Consider the following 23,040-nt stretch of genomic DNA (forward strand, 5'->3'; position numbering starts at 1 on the left):
TCAGAATGAGTAGAGAAAAAGCCTTCCACCAAGTCGAGCTTTCGCTGAACTTCTCTCTGCTGCCACTACGACTTCTTTCTGTGGAGATGGATTGGAAAAAGGGTCAGCAAAGTGCAACTACAGATGAAAGATAGCCTTAAGCTTCCCCAATGGAAACTAGATTTTGTTTTAGTATCATATGGATGTGTTATGAGAAGAAACGGGAAAGCCACCCACCTGATCTGAACAGCATTTAACAAAACTATTTGATGAATAGACTTTATTTCATTTGGAAAATGCTAGAACTGGTCAAATCTCGTGTCAGCATAAACTCTCACCAGCAAGATCAATAGAAATGTAGCTGAAGTTTAGCCTGGACTGATGCCACAGGAAAAGAGCACAGATGATTGGAAAACTACCTCATCTGCACTCACGCAGAAACCAGCAGCAGTGTCTGTGCCTGTTGTTGGATTAGAAGTTCTAACCTAACTTTGATGCATTCGCATTTCCAGGTGTTTCTTCATTGCACGTTTGAAGAGCAATGAGCAAGACCCGAGATGTTGACCCATACACATAAGTGATGTGGACAGATGTAACAAAGCCACCAGAAGCAATTACTTTGCTCACCTTTTTTTCAGATTTCACAGTGATGACAGAACTTCCAAATCTTGATTGTTCCTGTAAAATAATGCTATTTGTTACAGTGCTGTTTTTAAAGTGGGACTTTTCCATTCCTCATAGCAGTTTGTTTTCCATTTACTCACCTCAGGAGAAATGAGGACATACTGTGCCTGAAGGGGAAAAAAAAAAAGAAAAAGCTAGTGGAGAGGACCACAGTAGGAGAGGAGAAGGCCAGTGCAACAGCCCTGGCTCCCAGACAGCAAAGAAACAGAATCACACAGTTGCAGGGGTTGGAAGGTACCTCTGGGGATCATCTACTCCAAACCCCCTGCTAAAGCAAGTTCCCTAATGTAGGTTGAACAGGAAAGCATCCAGGCAAATTTTGAGTATCTCCAGAGAAGAGATCTCCAGAGAGACTCCACAGCCTGTCTGGGCAACTCGTTTCAGTGCTCTGTCACCCTCACAGCAAAGTTATTTTTCATGTTCATATGGAACTTCCTGTGTTCCTGTCTGTGCCAATTGCTTTTTGTTCTGTCACTGGGCACTGTTGAAATGAGCCTGGCCCCTTCCACCTGACTCCAATCCAGTAGATCTATAAGCAATGATAAGATCCCCTCTCAGTATTCTCTAGACTCAATAGTGCCAGGTCTCTCAGCCGTTCCTCACAAAGGAGATGCTTCAAGCTTCTAATCATCTCTGTGGCCCTCTGGGCTCTCTGGAAGTTCCCTGTCTTTCTTGAACTGAGGAGCCCAGAACTGGACTCAGTGCTCCAAAGTGCTTGAGAACAAACAGAAGCCAAATTACACAGATTCCAAAACAGAAGTAATTTTCATTTTTTTTCTGAAACCAAGCCCAGCATTTGCATAGGACGTAATTAATTAGCTATCATTATGATCTTGCATCATGATTTCACTGTTATTTTTTCTTACCCAGTCCTCAGGACAGGGAGATATCCATGATTTGCAGTGGTCTGTCACATTCCCTGAAGATGACTGATTTCCATTATAGATGTAAACACGGCCAGCTGTCCCACCAAGCAGTACTGTGGTGATATCATTAGTTCTCAGGGGGGATGTTACAATCATTTCATCTGCAAAAATTAGAAGAATGGCAGAGCTTATCAAAAGTGAAATAATGCTATATCACAACATGATAGCTTGAAATCAAAACATTTTAAATGGAATGGTGGTATTTAGAGGTATGTACTGGTTAAGATGGTTAAAATGTTTCAATTTCTGTTTGAATTATTTGGGATTTTAGAGATGTCTCCTCAGGAGGCATGATGGAATATTTGTACAAGTGTTGTACAAGTAACTGAGTAAGAAGACTGAGTAAGAAGGCTGCATTCAGCACTTGTATGAGAATGTGTATGACCAATCTTGCTGCAAAGCATAAAACATTTCAACTCTGCAATTCAGATTCATCTGGCTTTACCTAGTCCATCATTATCCAGGTCACTTAAGTATGTATCTCCTCCAAAGCGAGAAAACCTTCTGTCCCCACTGAATGTACTGAGCAAAGAAGGCTTGGTGCTGTCTGCCAGATCATATATCAGAGCTAGTCCAGCTTGGTGCAACACCGAGGACAAAAATGAAATCCTAGATAGACTGTCTAGAAAACAACAACAAAGTAAGTTGATCATCAGACATAAAAATTCATGTTTAGTACTTCAAACACCTTGACAGCAATAATAATGGCATTACACAAAATGAACCAAATTTTAAAAATGCATGAGCCACCCACCAGATAATATATGGCAGTAACTCTGGTTAGCATAGAAACAATCTCTTAGCCAAAGCAACAGGCAAAAGTACATTCTAACGACAGATATTAGAGTTCCACATTTTGATTAATGCATTTCCTTACTATCCAATTCCAGAGTAAGCACAAAATACTACGTTGTTTTAATTCCAAGAAGTGTGCAGTCTACTTGGAAATTACTGCTCCATAAATAATGCAACAGAAGAAAAAAATGCAAGTCACCTGTAAGTGATGACAGTGATTATTTCTAAATTTTTAAAATATTTTTACACTATATTGGCAATTGAAATTTCCCTTCTTGTTTTTGCCCTTCACTCATACAGAAACAGACATCCCAAAGCAGAAACACTTTGCAGTTCTGAGAATGACATACCTGTAGTAGGTGCCCCCACCACCAATACTGTCCTGGTGATTCCAGCCACAGACATCACACCACTGGCCAGTGACAAACCCATTCTGCCCATTGCCTGTTAGATTTTAAAAACACTTATTTCCACAGAATGTCACTCTATTTCCAGTTGTTTGTAAAGCAGTATCCCATGGAGAGAGCCCTACCTTGTTTCCAGTCATTGTAAACCAGGGCTTTGTGCTTGGTGGGTTATATCCATACACTTTCCCAACACTTTGTCTGACATCCGATGAGAAGGGATTGCACCTTGAATTAGAATTTAAAGTGCTCAGATTCAGCTGTCTGTTCATCTTAAAATATTTTCCACTTTTAGTTTGGAATAACGATGGCAGCAAATCTATTTTAGAAATTCCCATTTAGAAATTTATTTTAGTCATTCTCATGTTCTAACAAGTTTTAAGATCATTTCGGCACAGACTTATCCTCCACTTCTTTAACACTCTAAATATGTTTGTGTTTAATCTGCTTTTGAGAACATTATCTCAAAATAAGTGCTATCTGTAGACACATCTACTTGTTGGCATTTTTTTGCTCCCTTCCCTCCCATCAAAAAAATCAGTTTTGGTTTCAGCTGGGATAGAGTTGTTTTCTTCAGAGTGTCTGGTAGGATGCTATGTTTTGGTTTGAGGAGAAAAAACAATGTTGATAACACATCTATGTTTATGGTTACCGCCAAACAGCGCTATACAGAGCCAAGGCCTATTTGCAATGAAGGCCCCAAGGACCTGGGAGGGAACAGAATGAGTGCAGCTGACTTAAACTGGACAAGGGAGTATTCCATACCATATGACACCAAGCAGAAGGAGTTTTGTAGGGGTGGGAGTGCATCTGGCTCTCTTCTACTGCTCAGAGGAATAGCTGGGCATTGGTTAGGGGGTGGTGAGAAATTATGTGTGCAATGCTAGCTATATACAGTTAGATATATAAAGTCTTACATAGTCATAACTATTTTTCTTTTCTTTATCTTAGTAATTAGTTTTATCTCAAGCCATGAGTTATACTTCGCTAGTTTTTTTTGTTCTGTCCCCCATCACACTGGGAAGGGGGAGAATGAATGAACAACTCTGCTGCTGAGCCACCTGCCAGGCTGAACCACAATAAAGCCCCACAAATTTTCAAGTGTCTCTAAAAAACAAAGTCCTTGCTCTGTAAATACATGAAGAAGGGCAAAGGTATAAAATACAAACAAAAATACTCTAAAGAAGACAAAGAGGAAGCTTCCTGAAAAGCAGGAAGTCTCATCTATCACAAATCTTAACAGAATAGAGGAGAAACAAAGCAGTGGTTCATCACACACTCAAAACAATTCTTCCATGTAGGACTACCAATCAGCAGTAATGTTGCATTCTCCAGTTGACAGCTATGAAGTGAAAATCCAAACCAAGCATAGTTTTCTTCCCCATTCACCATCCAGTTGGCATCCTCTATAGACAGGAGCCCTGACAGACCGGAAAAATGCAGATTAAATTTTGTAACCTGGCACACAAAACTCTATTAGCAATCATCTACTGATAAACTCATGCTATGGTGAGAAGTTTCTTTTAGTATTACTACCATCAATGATATGACACCAGTTATTGTGAACTTATTGCAGAGCAATGCTAAATCTGCAACTTGTAGTCTTTCATCAAAGCCTTTGGTCAATGCAGCCTGCTTGTAAAGAATCACAATAGCCTACATGACAGTTATCAGTCAAGTCTGCCCTGAACTGATAAGTCCTTAGGGATGAAAAGAAGCTAAAACTATTCATTGGAACTTGTCATTCTTCCAGGTTGGTGGAGGAGCATTAAATAATTCTGGCTTTAAGACATCAAATCATTCAATCAGCGTTTTGGTTAAAAAAAAAAAAGTCACTGATGTTTTAAATGTTAAATGCATTTCAGTTGTGATTTTCAATTTTAGATAAAGTAGAATAAGCTAAAAAAAACAGTAGAAGTTACTGGAAAACTCAATTATGTGTTTCTGATGCAGCTTTGAATACCTGCATATCCCACCTCATCTTAAACTAATTTTACTTAGTCAGGTATGTGGCCTTTCCTTCCCCATTCACAGCAGCCCCCATCACCTGTACTCACTAGATATTTCACTTGTAGCACTCCCCTTTGTCCACACGAAGGAGCACAGGTAATGACAGAAAATCATCTTTCAAGATACACTTGCAAATTTTCAAGGAAGACCTGTCAGTCTGCAGTTGAATCCACAGCTCCTACAAAATCACCCATTTATTTTTGTCTCACAGAGTTGCTGTCTGTGTGCAAACCAATGACTTTAGCAGGCCTGATTGTCAAAGATATTAAAACCCAGGATTGCTTTCCTAGCAGGAAGATTTCCTCTTCCTACAGTGTATGTTTATAAACTTTACGTTTTCATTGGTCAGAATCAATTCTCGTATTATCAGACAGCATACATGACACATTGACAGTCCATAGGAAATAGGTACTGAGAGTAGTACAGGAAAAAAGTGCATGCTTACTACAAGAGGACCTTTAGCATTTTTAATTCAGTTCTTACAAAAGACTTGGTCTTTCCTTACATCTGCTGAAAGTGAGACATAGCAGGATTCACAGGGTATGATTTCTAGAAGGTGTCAGGTGTGACTTCTTGTAGGTACTGGATGAGCTAAGCAGGGGTGTTGCACAGCTTGATCTGCTGTGCACTAACACTATAGACCTGATCTTATAATCAGTGGCAGTCTTGGCCCTCGTGGCCATGAAATAGGGGAGGTCAAGAGCCTGAATGGATTAAAAAAAACAAGTAGAATGGTAGCAGAGCCTGAACTTCAGGCAAGTAGACTTTAGTTTACTCAACCAATTAGTAATTGTGAAGGTCTGAATCTTTGAATTATTCTTTGAATATAATTCAAATTATAAAAATCAAATTATTACCTGAATTACTAGGTCACAATAATCTTTGAATGATCATGGTGACTAGAAGTGCCCAAAGACTGGACAAAGGCACATCTCACTCCTATCTTCAAGGATGTCCCTAGTCAGCATCCCTAGACCCTAGGGAGGTGATGGAGCAGCTAATCCTAGAAAGCCTTTCCAAGCACACAAAGAACAAGAAAGTCACTAGGAATAGTAAGGCATGATCATTAAGGATCATGCCTGACCAATCTGATAAGCTTCTATAAACAAAACACCATCCTTACATGTCAGGGGAGAGCAGGAAATATTGTCTTCCTGGACTTCACTAAAGCATTTGACACCTTTCCCTGTAAGATCCTCACAGAGCAGCTGGTGAAGTATGGGCTGGATGAGCAGGCAGTGAGGTAGAAAAAAAACTGGCTGAATAATTAAGCTAGAGGGTATTGATCAGTGGTGCAGAGCCCAGCTGGAGGCCAGTAATTAGCAGTATTTCTGTCCTGTTTAGAATCTCCATTAACCATCTGGATGATGGGGCGAAGTGTACCCTTAGCAAGATTATGGATGACTCAAAACTGAGAGGAGTGGCTGATAATCTGAATTATCTTATAATTAAGTAGGAACAAGTGAGCAGTCATATAAAAAACAGCAGGATTAATTTTACCCAATAAATACTACCTTGGTTACTTCTGTTGAAATAAGAGTAAAATGCAGCTACAAATCCTCTCTGCTGACCACTACCAGGTGCATATGGAGAGCCAACAACCAGATCAGCATTTTGATCTCCATCAATGTCAGCTGCCAGGAGGGACCAACCAAGATTACAGTAGGAATACTGCAATAAACAGTTAGTTTAAGCCTGAAATGGAACTTAAACCACCGATTCGTTAACAAAATAAAGGAATTTACTTCTAAAGAGCTAACTTTGCCCACTTCTGATCAAATTACCCTCCAACTCCATGACTCCAATTTTGTTTTCTTTTTTTGGAGGGCTGTTCTTCCTTTCTGTTCATCCTGCTCCCTCCCCTGAAGTGGATTACAAATGTATTTCCCATGCACAGCCAACCTAGACAAACATCTGCTCACACCATCCCCAGTTAAATGTCTATATCCCCTTGCAATTAGAAGTTTGATTCCAACATCTTTTCTTTAATCCCACAGGCCCTTTTCCCTTTTACCTCATCTCCTTGAGTAGCACTGTCTTAGTCTGATCAATATACCTGACAAGTTATGGTCATGTTTGGTCGAGATGCCAAGCCTCTTCCCTTAGTTCCAAAATAGACATATACAGCACCCTGAATAACAGGAAAAGCAAACACACCATGAAAAGATTTGCAAGTCAGCCCCAAGTATGAAATCCAAGACAAAGATCAGAGTGAAACAATTTTGTAAGGGCTATTAATACAACTGTATTTTTCCTGTCAAAGCTTTTTCATGAATTTGTCTTTTCACTCCAAGCCTAAAAATACCCAAACTGGAATGGGCATTGCTATAACCAAGTGTGTTCTCATCATACTGCAGTTCAGGAGTGAGGATGGTATAATGTATATTATACATTATACATTAACTACATGCAAGTTCTTTTGACTCTCATTTTGTTTAAAATTCCTTAATGCAGTGGGATGCAGTGCCAGACACAACAGATGCTTGCAATTTTCCAAAGTTTTAGTCTACGTAGAAGCATTTAAATTAGTATTTAGGCAGCTAATTTAGCATTTAAAATTCTGAAGAGCTTTAAACTTAGTGGAAATGCATTAGCCTAACAAGTTATGCTTCTCAGTTCAGGTGGAAAGAAAACATTCAGTGACCATTAACAGGAGATAATTTGGTAAGCTTCAAATTATTAAGCCCCTGTAGTTTGATTATTTTAGCACCTGTCTGTGTTCATGCTGCATTTTAGATAATATCTGTTGGCCTGTGACAGCAGAGGACAAGGCTTATTGATATCAGGTTCCTTCCAGACTTTTTGTTCCTAAAAGAACAGCACACTCAGATTTTATGAATGGCTTCCAATGTTTCCAGCACATCAATGCTGCAAGACTGAAATCTGATTTGCACATAAAGTCAGCCAAAAAAAACCAAAAAAAGGACATATGGATAACTTTCATTGATCTAATCAAAGTATCCATAATGTTATAAACCTTTCTGTTTGTATTAAAAAGCGCCCTTGAACAATAACAGATATTCTTTGTCTCATTTCATTAGTCTAAAAAACATAAGCATCAATAAAAATGATCTGAGGGAAAAAAAACAAACACATATGCACAAAAAACAAGCAAACACAAAACCTGTGTATGACTTACTTTGTAATTGAGAAACTGGGATCCCACAGAAGGTGCTCCAATTGCCAGATCTGGCACTCCATCCTCATTGAAGTCCAGGACTGCCAATGCAGAACCAAATCTGCCTGAAGGCTAAAAGGAGAGGGACTGCTCTGATGAAAGTAACAAATGTTTTAAAGACAAAATGCCAAAACACAATGTACATGTGCAATCACAGCACAGGGAAGAACTGGAAACAGCTATTATAAAAATCCACCCCAACAATTATTAAGATTTTCTTATCATCACTGTTCTCTCAAATAACAACCATGTTAATAATACACTAACTGGGAGTGGCCTGTTCTCCTTGAGGATATGCTGTTGTTAAAATATAAGCTAATATAATGAATATAATAAGGCAGTGCTGTGCTATTTCATTTTTTGAGTCTAATGCACCACTGATGTCATGCTTACAAACAACAAGCTATTCTCTTCTGTGTGAATAATTACATTTTCTATAGAGGATCAACTTTATTGCTCAAAAAGACCATCTGATCCTGCCCCTCAGTGTCAAGTATCTGACATGACTCCTCACCTGATGACCCTCTAGTACTTGGTCTGCTTTTTCATCTAGATCCATGTCTTCTTGTGGCAAACCTGAACGATTGCCATAGACTATATACACCCTTCCTATCTGAATGTGGCCCAGTGTGCTGTACCCCGGTGCTCCAGCTACCAGATCTTCATATCCATCCTGGTTTATGTCAACTGAAATCATTGCCCTGTATAAGGGAAGTAACAAAACCATAGCATTAGCTGCCAGACTACCTCTACATTATCAGAAAATAAATACTTTTAATTTCAGGTGTCTTTCCTCATCTTTTCAGTAAGGACCTACATGGCATTTTTCATATGATATAATTTATTTTTGTTTACCTGGACTAAATAAGAACAGGTTCATTTTAACCAAATCTCTAATTAAATCAATAGTCATAACAGTAGATAAACAAATGAATCACAGGCCTCAATAACATAGTAGAGGTTTAAAGGGGGAACATGGAGAGAAAGAACTACCATTGGCTGGTGTGGAGAAACCTCAAGAATTAAATCTTGAATTTTTGAATCAGAAGAAATAAACCAAAATGAGTAGCTATACAAATTTATGTCATCTCTCATCTCTAATCTCAGAATCACAGAATGGCCAGGGTTGGAAGGGACCTCAAGGATCATGAATCTCCAACCCCCTGCCACATGCAGGGCCACCAACCTCCACATTTCATACCAGACCAGGCTGCCCAGGGCCCCATCCAACCTGGCCTTGAACACCTCCAGGGATGGGGCATCCACAACCTCTCTGGGCAGCTGTTCCAGCACCTCACCACTCTCTCTGTGAAGAATTTCCCCCTAACATCCAACTTAAATCCTCCCTCCCTCAACTTAAAACCATTTCCCTTTGTCCTGCTGTTATCAACCCTTATCAAAGAGTTGATTCCCCTCCTGTTTGCAGGCTCCCTTTAGGTACTGAAAGGCTGCAATGAAGTCACCCTGCAGCCTTCTTTTCTCCAGGCTGAACAAGCCCAGCTCCCTCAACCTGTCTTTGTAGGGAGATGCTCCAGCCCCCTGATCATCTTTGTGGCCCTCCTCTGGACCCTCTCCAACAGGTAGTGGCCATCAGTCCACAAGACCACATCTGAAGGTCTAGATTCTAACAAGTATCCAAAGAATAAAAATCAATATTCTGGTAGGTACACAAATTTTTCAGAAATTAGGAGGGAGGCTTGAAAAAAAAAAGTACAAACCATCCAAGTCTAGCATATGGCGAAGCAAGAAAATATGAAGATACTGGCTTGGGGATGTACTTAGAGGATTTTTGATGTGTAGTTGCTATCACTCTCCAGACAGTTTTTGCAAAAGCACGATTTATGAATCGGAGGGAATTCTGAAATAAAAATAACAGTGAGACACAAGGATTTGTGAACCGTAGGCTGAAACAGTACAGACGACCTCCAAAAATAAGTCATCATCAGTGGAAAACAGCACATTGATCTACATCAACTCTGATTTGGGTCATAAGCACTGCTTTAGAAAGAGACAAGAAGTCTGTATGCCTTAGATGGTGCATTGCTAACTGTTCACTGCTATAGTTTGTTGAAATTTTTTAACTTCAAAAAGTGATCATATGATTCCATAAAATTTAATGCTAAAGATGTATTTTTGTCATTTTGACACTGTAAAATATGTTCTAGCCTCATTACAAAATGAGGAAAACCCCATATTTACGATGTACTTAGTATCTACATCATATACGATTTTACAGTGGTTGCCAGAATCTCCATGAAGTGAAGTGAGGGGTTACAGTTTACATCCAGAGACCACAAACAGCACCTCAGACAGAGATTAAACAGTTTTATCCAGAGCTGAATTGTACCTGACACATGCCACATCTCACTTACTGTTGCCCAAGACTGTATATTGAAGTGAACTCCTCTCTCTGTATACGTTATATTCTTTTCAAATGTCTTTGGAAGTGAAGAAGTTGTATTTTTGTGATGTTCATTTTTTGAGTGTTTGCTTCTGTTAAAATAAAAAGGCACTAATAACAATTAATACAACGGAATTAATGACGTTTTTTGTAACAAAGCAAGGAGAAATAATCATCTTGCCTTTTGAATCCAGAATTACCAAAGCTTCATGCCTGTTTCTTGACTTCACACACCATTTTTTCTCTTTCCCCACAAAAGAAGTTAATTTTTTGCTGTAGTTACATTTTGCCAGTCGTTTTCACTTGTTTCAGATATTTCCACTATTTCCATGGAATTACTCTTCCACAACAAATAAGGTTATTACTACCTAGCCCTGGCCAGAATTCTGCTCCAACTTACAACTACTGATGTTGGTGTGGTGTTAGTTGAGGAGAGCACCCAAGGACAAGAGCTCTTTTCTCAGCTAAGGTAAGAGCTTGAAGATAAAAACTCTCACAGTAAATATGCAATAAAATAAAGGCAATTAGTATCTCAACCCATAAGGTTTCATAACCCCATATACTGATTTAGCTACAGTTGCTGCTGCTCTTTTCATCTAATCATAGGCAGTTTATTATTATTCTCCATAGTAAATTAAAGACAGACTTTAGTAAAGTAAACTCTTTGCTTTCTTGTCCTCTCTTTACTCAGCATGGCTATTTTCAAGGACGCACTGTTGTCTTTGAGGATGTGTTTTTTATCATGATTTATTAATTATTTATTAATACTTTATTAATACTTTATTTATAATTTATTATGATTTATTAATACTGGTGACTCTTCTGTCACCAGTATTAAGTCTTTGAACCTTTAGTTATACTTACAGGTAGTTATCCTTGTGGTCCCTTGTACAGTTTATAAACAGAGGGTTCTCAGGCAGAAAGCAGCCACTAAAAAAATATTCAGAATGTGTTTTGAAGATTTTCTTGCAATGCAAGTGAAACTAAAGCTTCAACATTTATCCTTACTGATTCTCCTGTTGGAAGGCATCAGCTTTCTAAAGAAGCTCTGCTTAATCAATTTCAGGAAGGTATCACAAGCCATAGAAACTCCTTTGATGGGTATTTTAATGGCCTTGATTGTACTTAATGACTTAAGTTCTATATGAATCTTGCATGTCTCCACTCATTTAATGAAACTTATTGGAACATGTCCTGCTAATTCTATTAATAATATTAACAGAATAAATAGAAAAGAATTATTTTTTACAGTCTTTTAATGAAAATGATATTTTGGAACAAAGAACTCAACTGATTATGCCATATCATGTCCAAACATTATTTCCCAAAATATCTCTGTTAACATTATCCATTAGATGTATGGATTATTTCCCATGGTCTTATAATGTTATTTATAGTAAAGTTACACTTGTACCAAGGCAATACAGGGCCAGAACTTCAATAAAAACATGATATTTTGAATATAAGCCCAAACTTCCAATGCTAGAACATCCATTCTTACTGTTTATATTCCTATCTGCTTGCATTATCTGCAGGGAGCATTTGGCCTCCTCTAGGAAGGATCATCTCTGCCAGCTGATGAGAGCAGTCACATAGTACAAGCACTGCTCAGATCACCAGGCCAGGAAGAACCTCAGTCTGGCTATGCAACACTTGTGCACCCCATTGGATATGTCTTAAAGAATGCCCCAGGTTTCCCCAGTTGAGTATCTGCTGGGCATGACCCAGCTTTGCATGGAGAGAAGAATGTGACCATGTTGCAAATACAGTCTCAGGGTCCACGCGTTCCTCTGTGCATCTGGTCAAAGAACAGGCATACTTCCTTTGGTCCACATGAGGATTTAAAGTGTTTATTCTAGGAAATAACCTGCTTTCAGAAGGATTAAATGTGTGCCAGAGCTTGAATACTATATCTAATGCTGCAAGAAACACAGTGTTACCTGACTCCATTCTCCAGCATTTGGCTCATCTGCTCAAAAATATTGTTTGTCCAGAATGCCATGTCATCTACTCCTCCAAGGAAATATTCATGGAACTTTTCCACCAGAAATGGAGATTTACTGGCGTATGTTGGAAAGAGCTAAGAGACAAGCAACATACTCAGTAAAACAGATAGTAAAATGGATCACACTGTCTTTGCATTACATATTCAACCCCAAAAAATAAACCAAAAAGAGCAAACTAACCTTGGCAACAGCAAGCCTTTCTCCATGTCTGAAAAAAAATAAATCACAATTCTTCAGAAATCAACAAATTTAACTTAAAAACATTTCATGATTTGTAAGCTTCTTTTCAAGGTTTCTGTACTTCTGCATGTGGTAAATACTATGCAAATAATTACATTTCCCTCTTAGTTGTTAATAGGATTTTAATGTGAAAAGTAACAATTTTAACTGTACTGTAGCTCTTAATCTGGAGGGATTTACAGTGCTTTTAAATACTGCACGTCTGGTAGTAATTAACTGAAATGAAGAATACAGCTAGGTGGTTTAAGGTCTTCCAAGCAGGCATTGTGAGATAGCAAAAATGTCATAGTTCTTGTCTCTATGAATTATTCTTGGATTTGATAGGATATACATAAACAGTAAGTAAACTGTCCATTTAAGTATGCATATTGAGCTTCATTACATTAAAATTATATTGCTAACACGTCACAGTGCAACAATACTTGAAGAGTTGGCTGTTCTCAAATAAACAGGCCTAAATATGTTCAATGCATAAACCTGTTAAATAGCTTAGACACAGAAGCTATGGTGTAATAACAAAACTAACAGCCATTTGAGCAGTCCAAATTTGTATTTTAGACTTTAAGAAAAAAAAAAAAAAAAGTATCTTATGATTTTTGTATTCCTGGCCTCAAAGCATAATTTTCTGAGCTAGCATTTCAAGCCAGATTATCATCTTTTTCCTATCTAAGTTTCACAAAGGAAGATCTACACAAACTATCCAACTTACAGCTCAAGAAACAGCAGGTAAGTGCAGTCAGTAATTGTGCCTTCAGTTATGATCTCTCTTCCATAAAATTCCTTATAGATAGAGGCTAGGTCTTTGACAGGTACATACCTAAGAACAAGACTGAGGTATTGTAAAAGTTTTTCCACATCACCTGGTAAAAGATAATTCAGTTTCTGTAACAGCTATAGCCACGGCTGGTTAGTTTCCACTCTTCCTCTACTGGTTCCCTGGTGTGGTGATCACATAACCTCCAAACCTCCACTGTTGCCAAACCTATTCCAATTCAACTCCATTCCTAGCCAAAAGGATGGTGCTCATATTTTGCTATCTCAACATTTCTCAGAGATACGTCAGAGGTGATGAAGTTGAGGAGATAACTGACCATCTTCTATACCTAGAGGAACTATCTTTCATGTAAATAAGACTCAAATGACCTACCACACCAGGTCTTTCATTTTAAAATGGCAAGAAAACAAGCATGCCTATTTAAAACTGCTGCTTCTTTTATTCTTTGAAAGCCTGTCTGAATTCCTCAGTATCTATAGCCATAAACATCCCCAATGCCCTAAAATTAAAATGATGGTCTAAGTGAGATATTACCTGCACATTTAAATAATTGGTAGGACAATCCAAGAAGCAATTTTTTGTTATCTATAATTTCCATCAGAGTTAAAGAATAAATCTTTATTGTTGTATTGCAACATCTAAAACTCTTTTTTTTCTGTCCTCCCAGTTCTTTATGTCAGAGAACACAAAATATGCATATGAGGAATATTCCTGTAGCAAAGGTTTTGAAAGAAAAGTACAGAATAAACTGAGATAATCATTGGAGTGGTTAACCTCTGCTGAAGGCCATTCTCTTACCAGTTTGGTGTCAGGTAACTAAAGTCCAGCTCAAACTGACTCAGTACATCTCCTCCTGTAGATGGAGGAATAAAAAGCAAACAAGCAAAACACAAAACCCAACAAACACGTAGTATCTGACACGGATAAGTGTGAATGGATCTAACTATGGCTATGCTGTATATTTTTATATGGCACCCAAATCTTGGTCATTTAAAATACAGAAATGGTTCACCTGAAAGAATACTGCATATTTTGTACTTCCAGACAATAGCAAAAATGGTGTCAAATTTAAAATCCAAGGAGTGACTCCGTTTAACCTTTAGCATACTTCAGCCTGTGTTTTGGCTTTAAGTCAAGGATCTATATGCCCTATTGCACCTCCTGAAACACAAAACATGCAGACAGGGGAGCAGGATTTTGCAAGCCGCAGGAGAGTCTTGTGACTTTCACTACACAGGGTAAGAGCCAGAGTCACCAATTGTGTTTCATGTGTACTAGGTATCCCAACAAGAAGGATCTACGTTCAGCAAACAGAAATATTACCAAAATCTCCAACACTGTGAGCTTCTGAATATGAACCATGAAAATCAACCTGGAAAAAGAAAAAAAAAACACAGAACACCTTGCTGATCACTTTACTCATCCTACAATACAAACACAAGAGCAGAATCAAATTGTCCAAACAGCTCTGAAGCTTGTAGGTCCCAAACCTGACCTACTTTGTTCATACAGACTTTGTGACATTGTGTCTCTCTCAAAATTTTCCTGATTCAGGAGTATAGCTTTTGTCTTCTCTCTGTACCAGACTCCAGAGCTGAACTAGCAATACTAACAGTTCCAGTCACGTTAATAGAATAATCCAAACTTACTTCTCCCATGGCTTTTAAAAATCCTTGGTTGATGCCCAGGCTGTGCCAGCTAACATCTGCCACCATATGTGAGGCAATTCCAAACAGGAAAGCCACCAGCTTCTCTGTAGCCTGCACAATAACAATACACATGTAGTACCATCCATAATTTTATTCCTGTCTTTTTTGTTTTACATTACTCAAAGATGCAATGGATAATCTATTGCAATCCAAGAATTTAGCACAACAAAACAGTGAGCACTCATTCCTTGATACTGGAGAATTGTTTTTGTAACTTGACAATCTTTAAGGACTTCATTCAAGGCCATGAAGTTAAATGGCTGATGTCAGAACACAGCCTGTGTGCTTCCAGTCAGATACGTGTTTTGGGACTAGGGACAAACTCTTCCTCTCCCAAGGAGTGAAATTCCTCTGCCACTTGAAGTACTGTGCAAATACACACAGAGAAGAGAAAGATGCTCCTGTGCAAGTGCTATTCATTGTAAAAGCATTTGACTAAAGCCAAGTTACTCATTTTATCCCTACAAACAGAAAAGTTATCCAGAATAAACTTATGAGCAACAGAAATTTCATTTCACTTCTTCAGAAAAGATTTCTCTATATCAAATCCTTGTTAGTTCCAGAGGCCATTAAAAAAATCTGTAATCAAGTCACAAGTTTTGGATGAATTTATAGTTCCTGAAGTTAAACAGTTCACACTTTAGTATCACTACAGGCCAGTCAAAAAGCAGGCAGATTTCTGTGTATTTTTAGATAGTGAATACACTCAAATGCTGCTCCAACTGTAAAGTTCTGTTGTGCAGTGAGAGAATGGCAAATACTCCAACAAGGAAAAGAAAACAGCAGGACTTTTAAAATCATTCTCACTTCCAACAATCTGTTCTTCCTCTCCTCTGGTATAAAAAAGAGCAAATTCAGTCCAAGTATGAATTCTAAACTAGGTCTGGTTTTCAAATGGCAAACACTCAGCCATATCTGACAGTTATGCAAGTACTCAAAACCACTAATCCCATTTAAAAGTTTAGACCTACAAAATACACCAAAAGCACCAGAGCACATTAGAGACAACAGATTTTATGTGGAAGCTGTTAACTTTTTGTCTGGTAAAGATGAAAGCAAGATTTCAACTTTTCCTCTATCAGCAGAGATTTTAGTTTTTAAAATCTTATGTATTCTTTCATATTTCCCAAAGGATAAAGCTGCAAAAACAAGGGAAGCTGAAGAAGGCAGCAACAAGTGCAGTCAAATAGAACAACAGAAAGTCATTTCAAAAGTTAAAGAACTTTTCTTACCTCTTCCCAAGGCTGAGGATAATTCCTTCTGATGTAGTGAATACTTGCATTAAGAAATGGTGACCAGTGAGTATCTTCAGACACATCATGGTATATCCCTATTGCAACAGAATTATATCTGTATTTATTAATATTTGTTTAAAATAAGGGGTTCTCCATGAAAACAAACAGATCTTTGCTCAATTCCATATTGCGCAGGTGCTACATTTTGCAATCTGTTTACATAGCAAAAGCCAAATTAGCTATATTTTCTGTATGATTTCTACTGACAGAAGAGATGCTAGATGCTTACATGACTGCGTTTGATGCATCCGAAAATTTTGTGCCTGCTCCCTTTCTCTGTAAGTGTGATACAAAGAAATATTGCCTTCCAAGTGGAGAGGAGAGGGAGAAGCTCCGAGTAAATTAAAGCTTCAAAGTGTGTAGCAGAAAAGATGATGGGCAGAGCAGCCAACTCAGTACCTTCAAGACAGTTACCACTCACCCAGGACTAAGCAAGGCTACCATCAGCTGTCCCTTTGCAGCTACTAGGACTTAGAAAAATGATCTTTTCATCCTCTCAATTTCTCCCTAGATGGGTACTCTGCAATCTAACCTATTTCAGTCAAACAGCATCCTTACATCAAATTGCTCCACGTGCCAAACAGCTAAATGTACTCAAAATCTGTTTTCTGAAAACGTTTTCAAGCCTGTTAGTTTGCTACCAAGTTCTACAAAGAAAGGCTCAGAATTCTAACAAAAAGTGTGGATGCTTTTATAGGAAGGTACTTTTGGTCACATTCGATTTCTTACAGCACATTTACATTCAGCCCTATTACATTCTGTAGAGCTTTCACATGACAACACAGTGGTTACAATATTGGACTCAAAAATCTTTTCTTACCACGTTTGCAGATTGGAGGATAAAAAGCATCAGGATAAATGCTCCCGGCCTGAAATGCATCTTGGTGGTTTAGTAACAACTGAGAAAAGGAGTTGGAAAAGAAATCAGAATGCTCTTACATAGCAAAAAACCAAGTCCTACTGTCAGTATCAAAGATAAATACTGCCAGTGAGATGTGCCATTATTTCAGTGCCATCATCCTCCCTCCCACCACTCCAGACCCTGTAAGTGAAATTCAGCTGGTCAGTACACACTATAATTTGAAAGGCCATTGAGGAAAGGACAGATGTGATATAAGTTAGGTACTGGTGAAGCCACCTTCAGAAAGTGCCCCCTCCTCTTGGCTAGACTCAAAGCCTGGGCTGCTAACTAACGTCCTCTGAGTCACACCTTGGTTGTCTAAAGCAGATAAAACATCCATGAAAAACATCAATGCTTCCTTTGGGTGATCTCCTACTATCATAAGAGATCACGTTATCTTTAGATTGTCATAAATGATACTGACAATGTTCTTCATGAAAAACAAATATGTTTTGTTTGTGCACATGCATACATGTTTATGAAAACTGTCTGCACATTTGAAGTGGTCTGCTAGATTGTGTAACAAAAAAGGAAAAAAGAATCCAGCCCAGGCACAGTGGTTACACACATATTACTGAGAATGAAATAAAGAAAGGTTAGAAGACAGAAGAAGACTCAGAGGAAAGGTACAACATTGAGAAATAATATTGCTTCTTACCTGTCTATAATCGACGTTCCCTTCATGTTTGGTGAAAAATTCCAGAGCTCTATGTGCTAAAAAACAACATATGGAAGTATTGGTTCACACCAGCCAATGGTTGTTGGATGCATTATCAAAAATAGATTAAACTGCATTATCATAACTAAACCAAATGGCACAGGCATATGAAGTATAATTTCTTAACAAATGCATGAAAAAGTCTCCTTATCTAGGGATCTAATGCAGAAATGCTGTTTCTGGGGCACATCTGGCCATGGATGTCTCAGCAATCCCTCTCTCACTTCAGCTCTCAAGCTGACAAACAGAGATGACAGTGCCTAACAGCAAGGAAAAAGGAAAACTTCATATGCAGAATTGATTCCTGACACTGATCACAGCCAGAACATAGGTACCACGAATCTCTAACTGCAAAGGACACATATGAATCATGTTTAACTTTCACTGTCCTCAGGAATAAACGTGAATACTGGACAGTTTAATTGATTATTAACAAGCATGAAGAACAACAAGGCAGTAAAATCAATAACACTATTTATTCATTGAAATAAAGCTTACTGCCAAACTGATCATTCAGCAAGTACAACAGAAGAATGAAACAAACTTATCCCTTTCCTTGAGTGATATTTCACTTTGAATATTACCCGCTGTTGTTCTAGACCATCCTCATTCAAATATGTGAAGAGGCACTTAATGACCAGCCTTGCACCAAAAGAGGATTTATATTCAAAAGTTAAAAAATACAGAAGGCTTCCATGTCTCAGCCCACTCAACAGACGTCGTTTCCAGTGCCTGGGATTCTCAGGTGGGCAGTTTCTGTCTCCCTCCCTGTCTTCCCTCACTCCTCTCATGGGCTCACCCTGATCCACAGCTCTGTAACTCTGTCAAGTCTCCACAAGAGGCAGTGGCTGCCCTCTCAGCCTGCTTCCAAAAACGCAGCAAGTAGGGCACAGCACTGCACTGCTCAGCACTCCAAATGAGATCCACGTTTTGAACAGGAAGAACTTTTCACCACTTAAAGCACTTGCAGGAATGTATCCAGGATCGACTTCAGTTTGAGATTTGAAGCAGGAGGGCTGTTTTCTGCAGAATTGCTTTTCCTGGAATGCTCCATGTTTGCATTTGGAAATAACTTCCAGTATCTTATCATAACAGACTTCCATCTGTCTATAATGGAAGCATGCATTTTAGCAGTGTCAGAGCTGAGCCCAGGCAAGATGGTCAAAGTTTTTCCTAAATGCTGATCTGACAGCTAAGAGTACACAGAACATCTCAGACAACCAAGGTCTTTAAATTATGTAAATATAGGTTTTCTATAGCATGCTTCCTTGGTCAGAGAAAAATGTCTGCTTTGGGACAGATCTGTAAGACCGTGTTTCTCCTTACAGATATTTTGTAAGTGCTTTGCATTCTGTCAAACCCATCGTTTCAAGTTTTCAGAAGCTCGTATTCAGTAATTAGGGCTCTGGGCTTCCAGGCCTCCCAGAAAGAGATACAGAATAAAGTTTTTCATTAAGTTAATTCACATATGATGCAGCTATGACTGTTATTTGAAAACAGAGTTACTAAAAAAGGTTTCTGTTATTCTCTACTTTATACTTCCATACAAAAATACATTAACTTAAAAGAAAGATGAGTGTTTCTTCTCTTTCTCCAAGAGAGAAGCACTTATGTCAGACTCACAGACACAAAGATTTCAGTTACATAATGCCCGTGTTTCAGAAAACAGAACAATATGCAACCAAACTCATCTAAGCAGTATGGTTATAAAAACATCACAGTTAAGGTTCAAATGATTCAAGATGAAGAACTCATTCAATCCATGTTTTATTACTTTTATTATTAATTACTATTGTTTAAACAAAACAACGTGGAACGCTCATTACTTTCACCTTATTCCCTCCCTCTGCTTTTCAGCCATCTGAATTTACTTTTCTTCCCAAGCAATTCAAAACACACGAAAATTCATTCTGAATATGCCTTACCTATTTCAACATGCGTTGAAATTCCACTTGGAATACATTTGTGGCAGAAATTGTACAGTACAATCATTAAAACAGACCAGCTCCTCACACCAGCCATGATGCTGTGACGCTTGCTCAAGCTGTGCTTTTAGAAGCCTGCAGCAGTAGCAGTGACCTTTGAAATGTGGGTTACGGCACACATTTTGTCTTTCAGACCTATTGCTGACACAGCAAGCAAACCATTGTGGTATTTGCAGCACCGTTTTATACCTTTACCTCAAATAAAATAGTTTTTTTTTTTTTTTAATAAGTAATTTATAGGTGTTCCCCCCTCTCTCTCTGGGATTTTGGCAGTGTAATTGCCATCACTGCACAAGAGCAGAGAGATTTATTTTAACCCACAGTACAAAGGAGAAGGGCAGCCTCCCAGAGGATGTCTGCCTCACTGCACATTTAACTTACAACACTACAAGATTTTCCCCCCCAAAAAATAAATGGAAGCCAGTTGCCAAAGCAGTATTAATAGGAACACACTAGTTCCGGAACTGAAGGTAATAGAATCACAGAATCACAGAATTGTAGGGGTTGGAAGGGACCTCCAGAGATCATCGAGTCCAACCCCCTGCCAAAGCAGGTTCCCTGCAGCAGGTCGCACAGGTAGGCATCCAGGCAGGTCTTGAACATCTCCAGAGAAGGAGACTCCACCACCTCTCTGGGCAGCCTGTTCCAGTGCTCCGTCACCTCACCTAAAGAAGTTCTTGTGCACATTTGTGCGGAACTTCCTATGCTGCAGTTTCCAGCCGTTTCCCCTTGTCCTGTCTCCACTCACCACTGAAAAGAGTCCGGCCTCGCCATTCTGCCCCCCACACCTTAGATACTGACAGACCTGGATCAGGTCCCCTCTCAGTCTTCTTTTCTCAAGGCTGAACAGACGCAGTTCACTCAGCCTTTCCTCATAGCAGAGATGCTCCAGGCCCTTCACCATCTTTGTGCCCCTCCGCTGGACTCTTTCCAAGAGATCCTTGTCTTTTTTGTACTGGGGAGCCCAGAACTGGACGCAGTGCTCCAGATGAGGCCTTACCAGGGCAGAGCAGAGGCGGAGGATCACCTCCCTCGACCTGCTGGCCATGCTCTTTTTAATGCACTCCAGTAAGCCATTGGCCTTTTTGGCTACAAGGGCACACTGCTGGCTCATGGCCAACCTGTCATCCACCAGGACACCCAGGTCCCTCTCCACAGAGCTCCTCTCCAGCAACTCATCCCCCAAATTGTACCGGTGCATGGAATTATTCCTCTCCAGATGCAAGACTCTACACTTGCTTTTGTTAAACCTCATCCAGTTTTTTTCTGCCCAGCTCTCCAGCCTATCCAGGTCTTGCTGAATGGCAGCACAGCCTTCAGGCGTGTCAGCCAATCCTCCCAACTTCGTATCATCAGCAAACTTGCTGAGGGTGGCCATTATCCCCTCATCAAGGTCATTGATGAAGATGTTGAACAAGACCGGACCCAGCACTGAACACCGCTGGTTACAGGCCTACAACCAGACTCTGCACTGCCAACGATGACCCTCTGCACTCTGCCAGTCAGCCAGTTCTCAACCCACCTCACTGTCCACTCATCTGTCCCACACTTCCTCAGCTTTGTTATAAGGATGTCGTGGGGGACAGTATCGAATGCCTTGCTGAAATCAAGGTAGACTACATCCACTGCTCTCCTCCCATCCACCCAGCCAGAGACAACATCACAGAAAGCTACCAGGTTGGTCAAGCACGACCTCCCCCTGGTGAACCTGTGCTGACTACTCCTGATCACCTCCTTTTCTTCCAGTTGTCTGGAGATGACATCCAGCACCAGCTGTTCCATCACCTTTCCAGGGACAGAGGTGAGGCTGACTGGCCTATAATTGCCTGGCTCTTCCTTCTTGCCCTTTTTGAAGACCGGAGTGACATTGGCTATCCTCCAGTCTTCAGGCACCTCCCCCATCCTCCAAGACCTCTCAAAGATGACCGAAAGCAGTTCAGCAATCACCTCTGCCAGCTCCCTCAGCTCCCGTGGATGCATCCCATCGGGCCCCATGGATTTGTGAACATTGGTGTTGCCTAGGCGCTCTGGGACCACCTCTTCCCTGACTGAAGGGAGGTCTTCCATTCCCCAGACTCTCTCACTAACCTCCAGGGTCTCGGATTCCTGAGGGGGAGCATTTTCACTGAAGAAATACATGAGCTTTGGCAGGCAAGAAGTTTAAAGCTTTCCACTCATTTCACACGTGCATCTAGGTCTTGTAATCCAGACTGATAACCCAGTTTAACCCTACCTATGGAGCAGGTAATCACAAGAACTCTTGTCATTCATACCGCTGCGAGCTTCTGTCCAAAGAAGAAGCAATACAAATAAAGCAGCTCAGTCTATAGGCAAGGTGTGCAAGTGCTCTGCGTGGTCTTTGTGCCAGACACCAGCTGTGGCCACCAAGGCACGTGAAAGAAGGAAAAGGATGTCTGAAATGAAGTGACCGACCTCAAGCAATCTACCTAGACTTTCGTAAAGCCTTTGGCGATGTCTCCCACTGTATTCTCCTGGAGAAGCAACTAGTTGCCCATGGCTTGGACCGATATACTCTTCATTGGGTAAAAATCTGAGAGTGGCAGTGCATGGAGTTAAATTGTGCTGGTGCCCGGTCACTAGCGGTGCCCCAAGGGGTTGGTACTGTGGTCTGTCCTGTTCAGTGCTTGGGGCTGATATTGTGGTCCGTCCTGTTCAGTGCCTTGACTGGTGATCCGCACAAGGCGACTGAGCGCACCGTAATAAGTTTGCAGATGACAGCAAGTTGGCAGTAAGCGTGGTTCTGTCTGAGGAATGGGAGAGGGATCGGGACAGGCTGGATCAACGAGCGGAGGCCAACGGTACGAGCTTTAACGAGATCAAGCGCTGCGCCCTGAGCATTAGTTACAACTCCATTCCTTCTTACCCCCTCGGCACAGAGCCGCACGGAGGACAAGGATCTGTTGACGCAGGGATGTGAAGGGCACGTGATGCGGCTTTAGGCCCGGCCCTCCGCGGCTCCTCCTCCGGGGCGGCGCGTGTGGCGCTGCCCGGGTCGCGCAGCCGGCGCTCGGCC

At 40.1% G+C, this 23,040-nt stretch overlaps 1 protein-coding gene across 1 annotated transcript; it reads right to left on the reverse strand.

The window, feature by feature from the left end:
• Nucleotides 1-20,043, reverse strand: GPLD1 (glycosylphosphatidylinositol specific phospholipase D1; the record flags this gene model as incomplete). The annotated part of the gene is made up of 25 exons (XM_079533988.1): nt 1-78; nt 607-657; nt 744-770; nt 1,530-1,690; nt 2,035-2,211; nt 2,735-2,828; nt 2,917-3,016; nt 4,068-4,209; nt 6,313-6,469; nt 6,855-6,929; nt 7,938-8,048; nt 8,491-8,677; nt 9,695-9,834; nt 10,349-10,469; nt 11,242-11,307; nt 12,318-12,457; nt 12,564-12,591; nt 13,333-13,440; nt 14,197-14,251; nt 14,722-14,770; nt 15,048-15,158; nt 16,340-16,437; nt 17,223-17,301; nt 17,962-18,017; nt 19,947-20,043. The coding sequence occupies 25 exons, from the start codon at nt 20,041-20,043 to the stop codon at nt 1-3; spliced, it is 2,508 nt and encodes an 835-aa protein (XP_079390114.1).
• Nucleotides 20,044-23,040: the final 2,997 nt, after the last annotated feature.

Source organism: Tetrao urogallus, assembly GCF_951394365.1.
Source record: "Tetrao urogallus genome assembly, chromosome: 3".
Classification (NCBI taxonomy): domain Eukaryota; kingdom Metazoa; phylum Chordata; class Aves; order Galliformes; family Phasianidae; genus Tetrao; species Tetrao urogallus.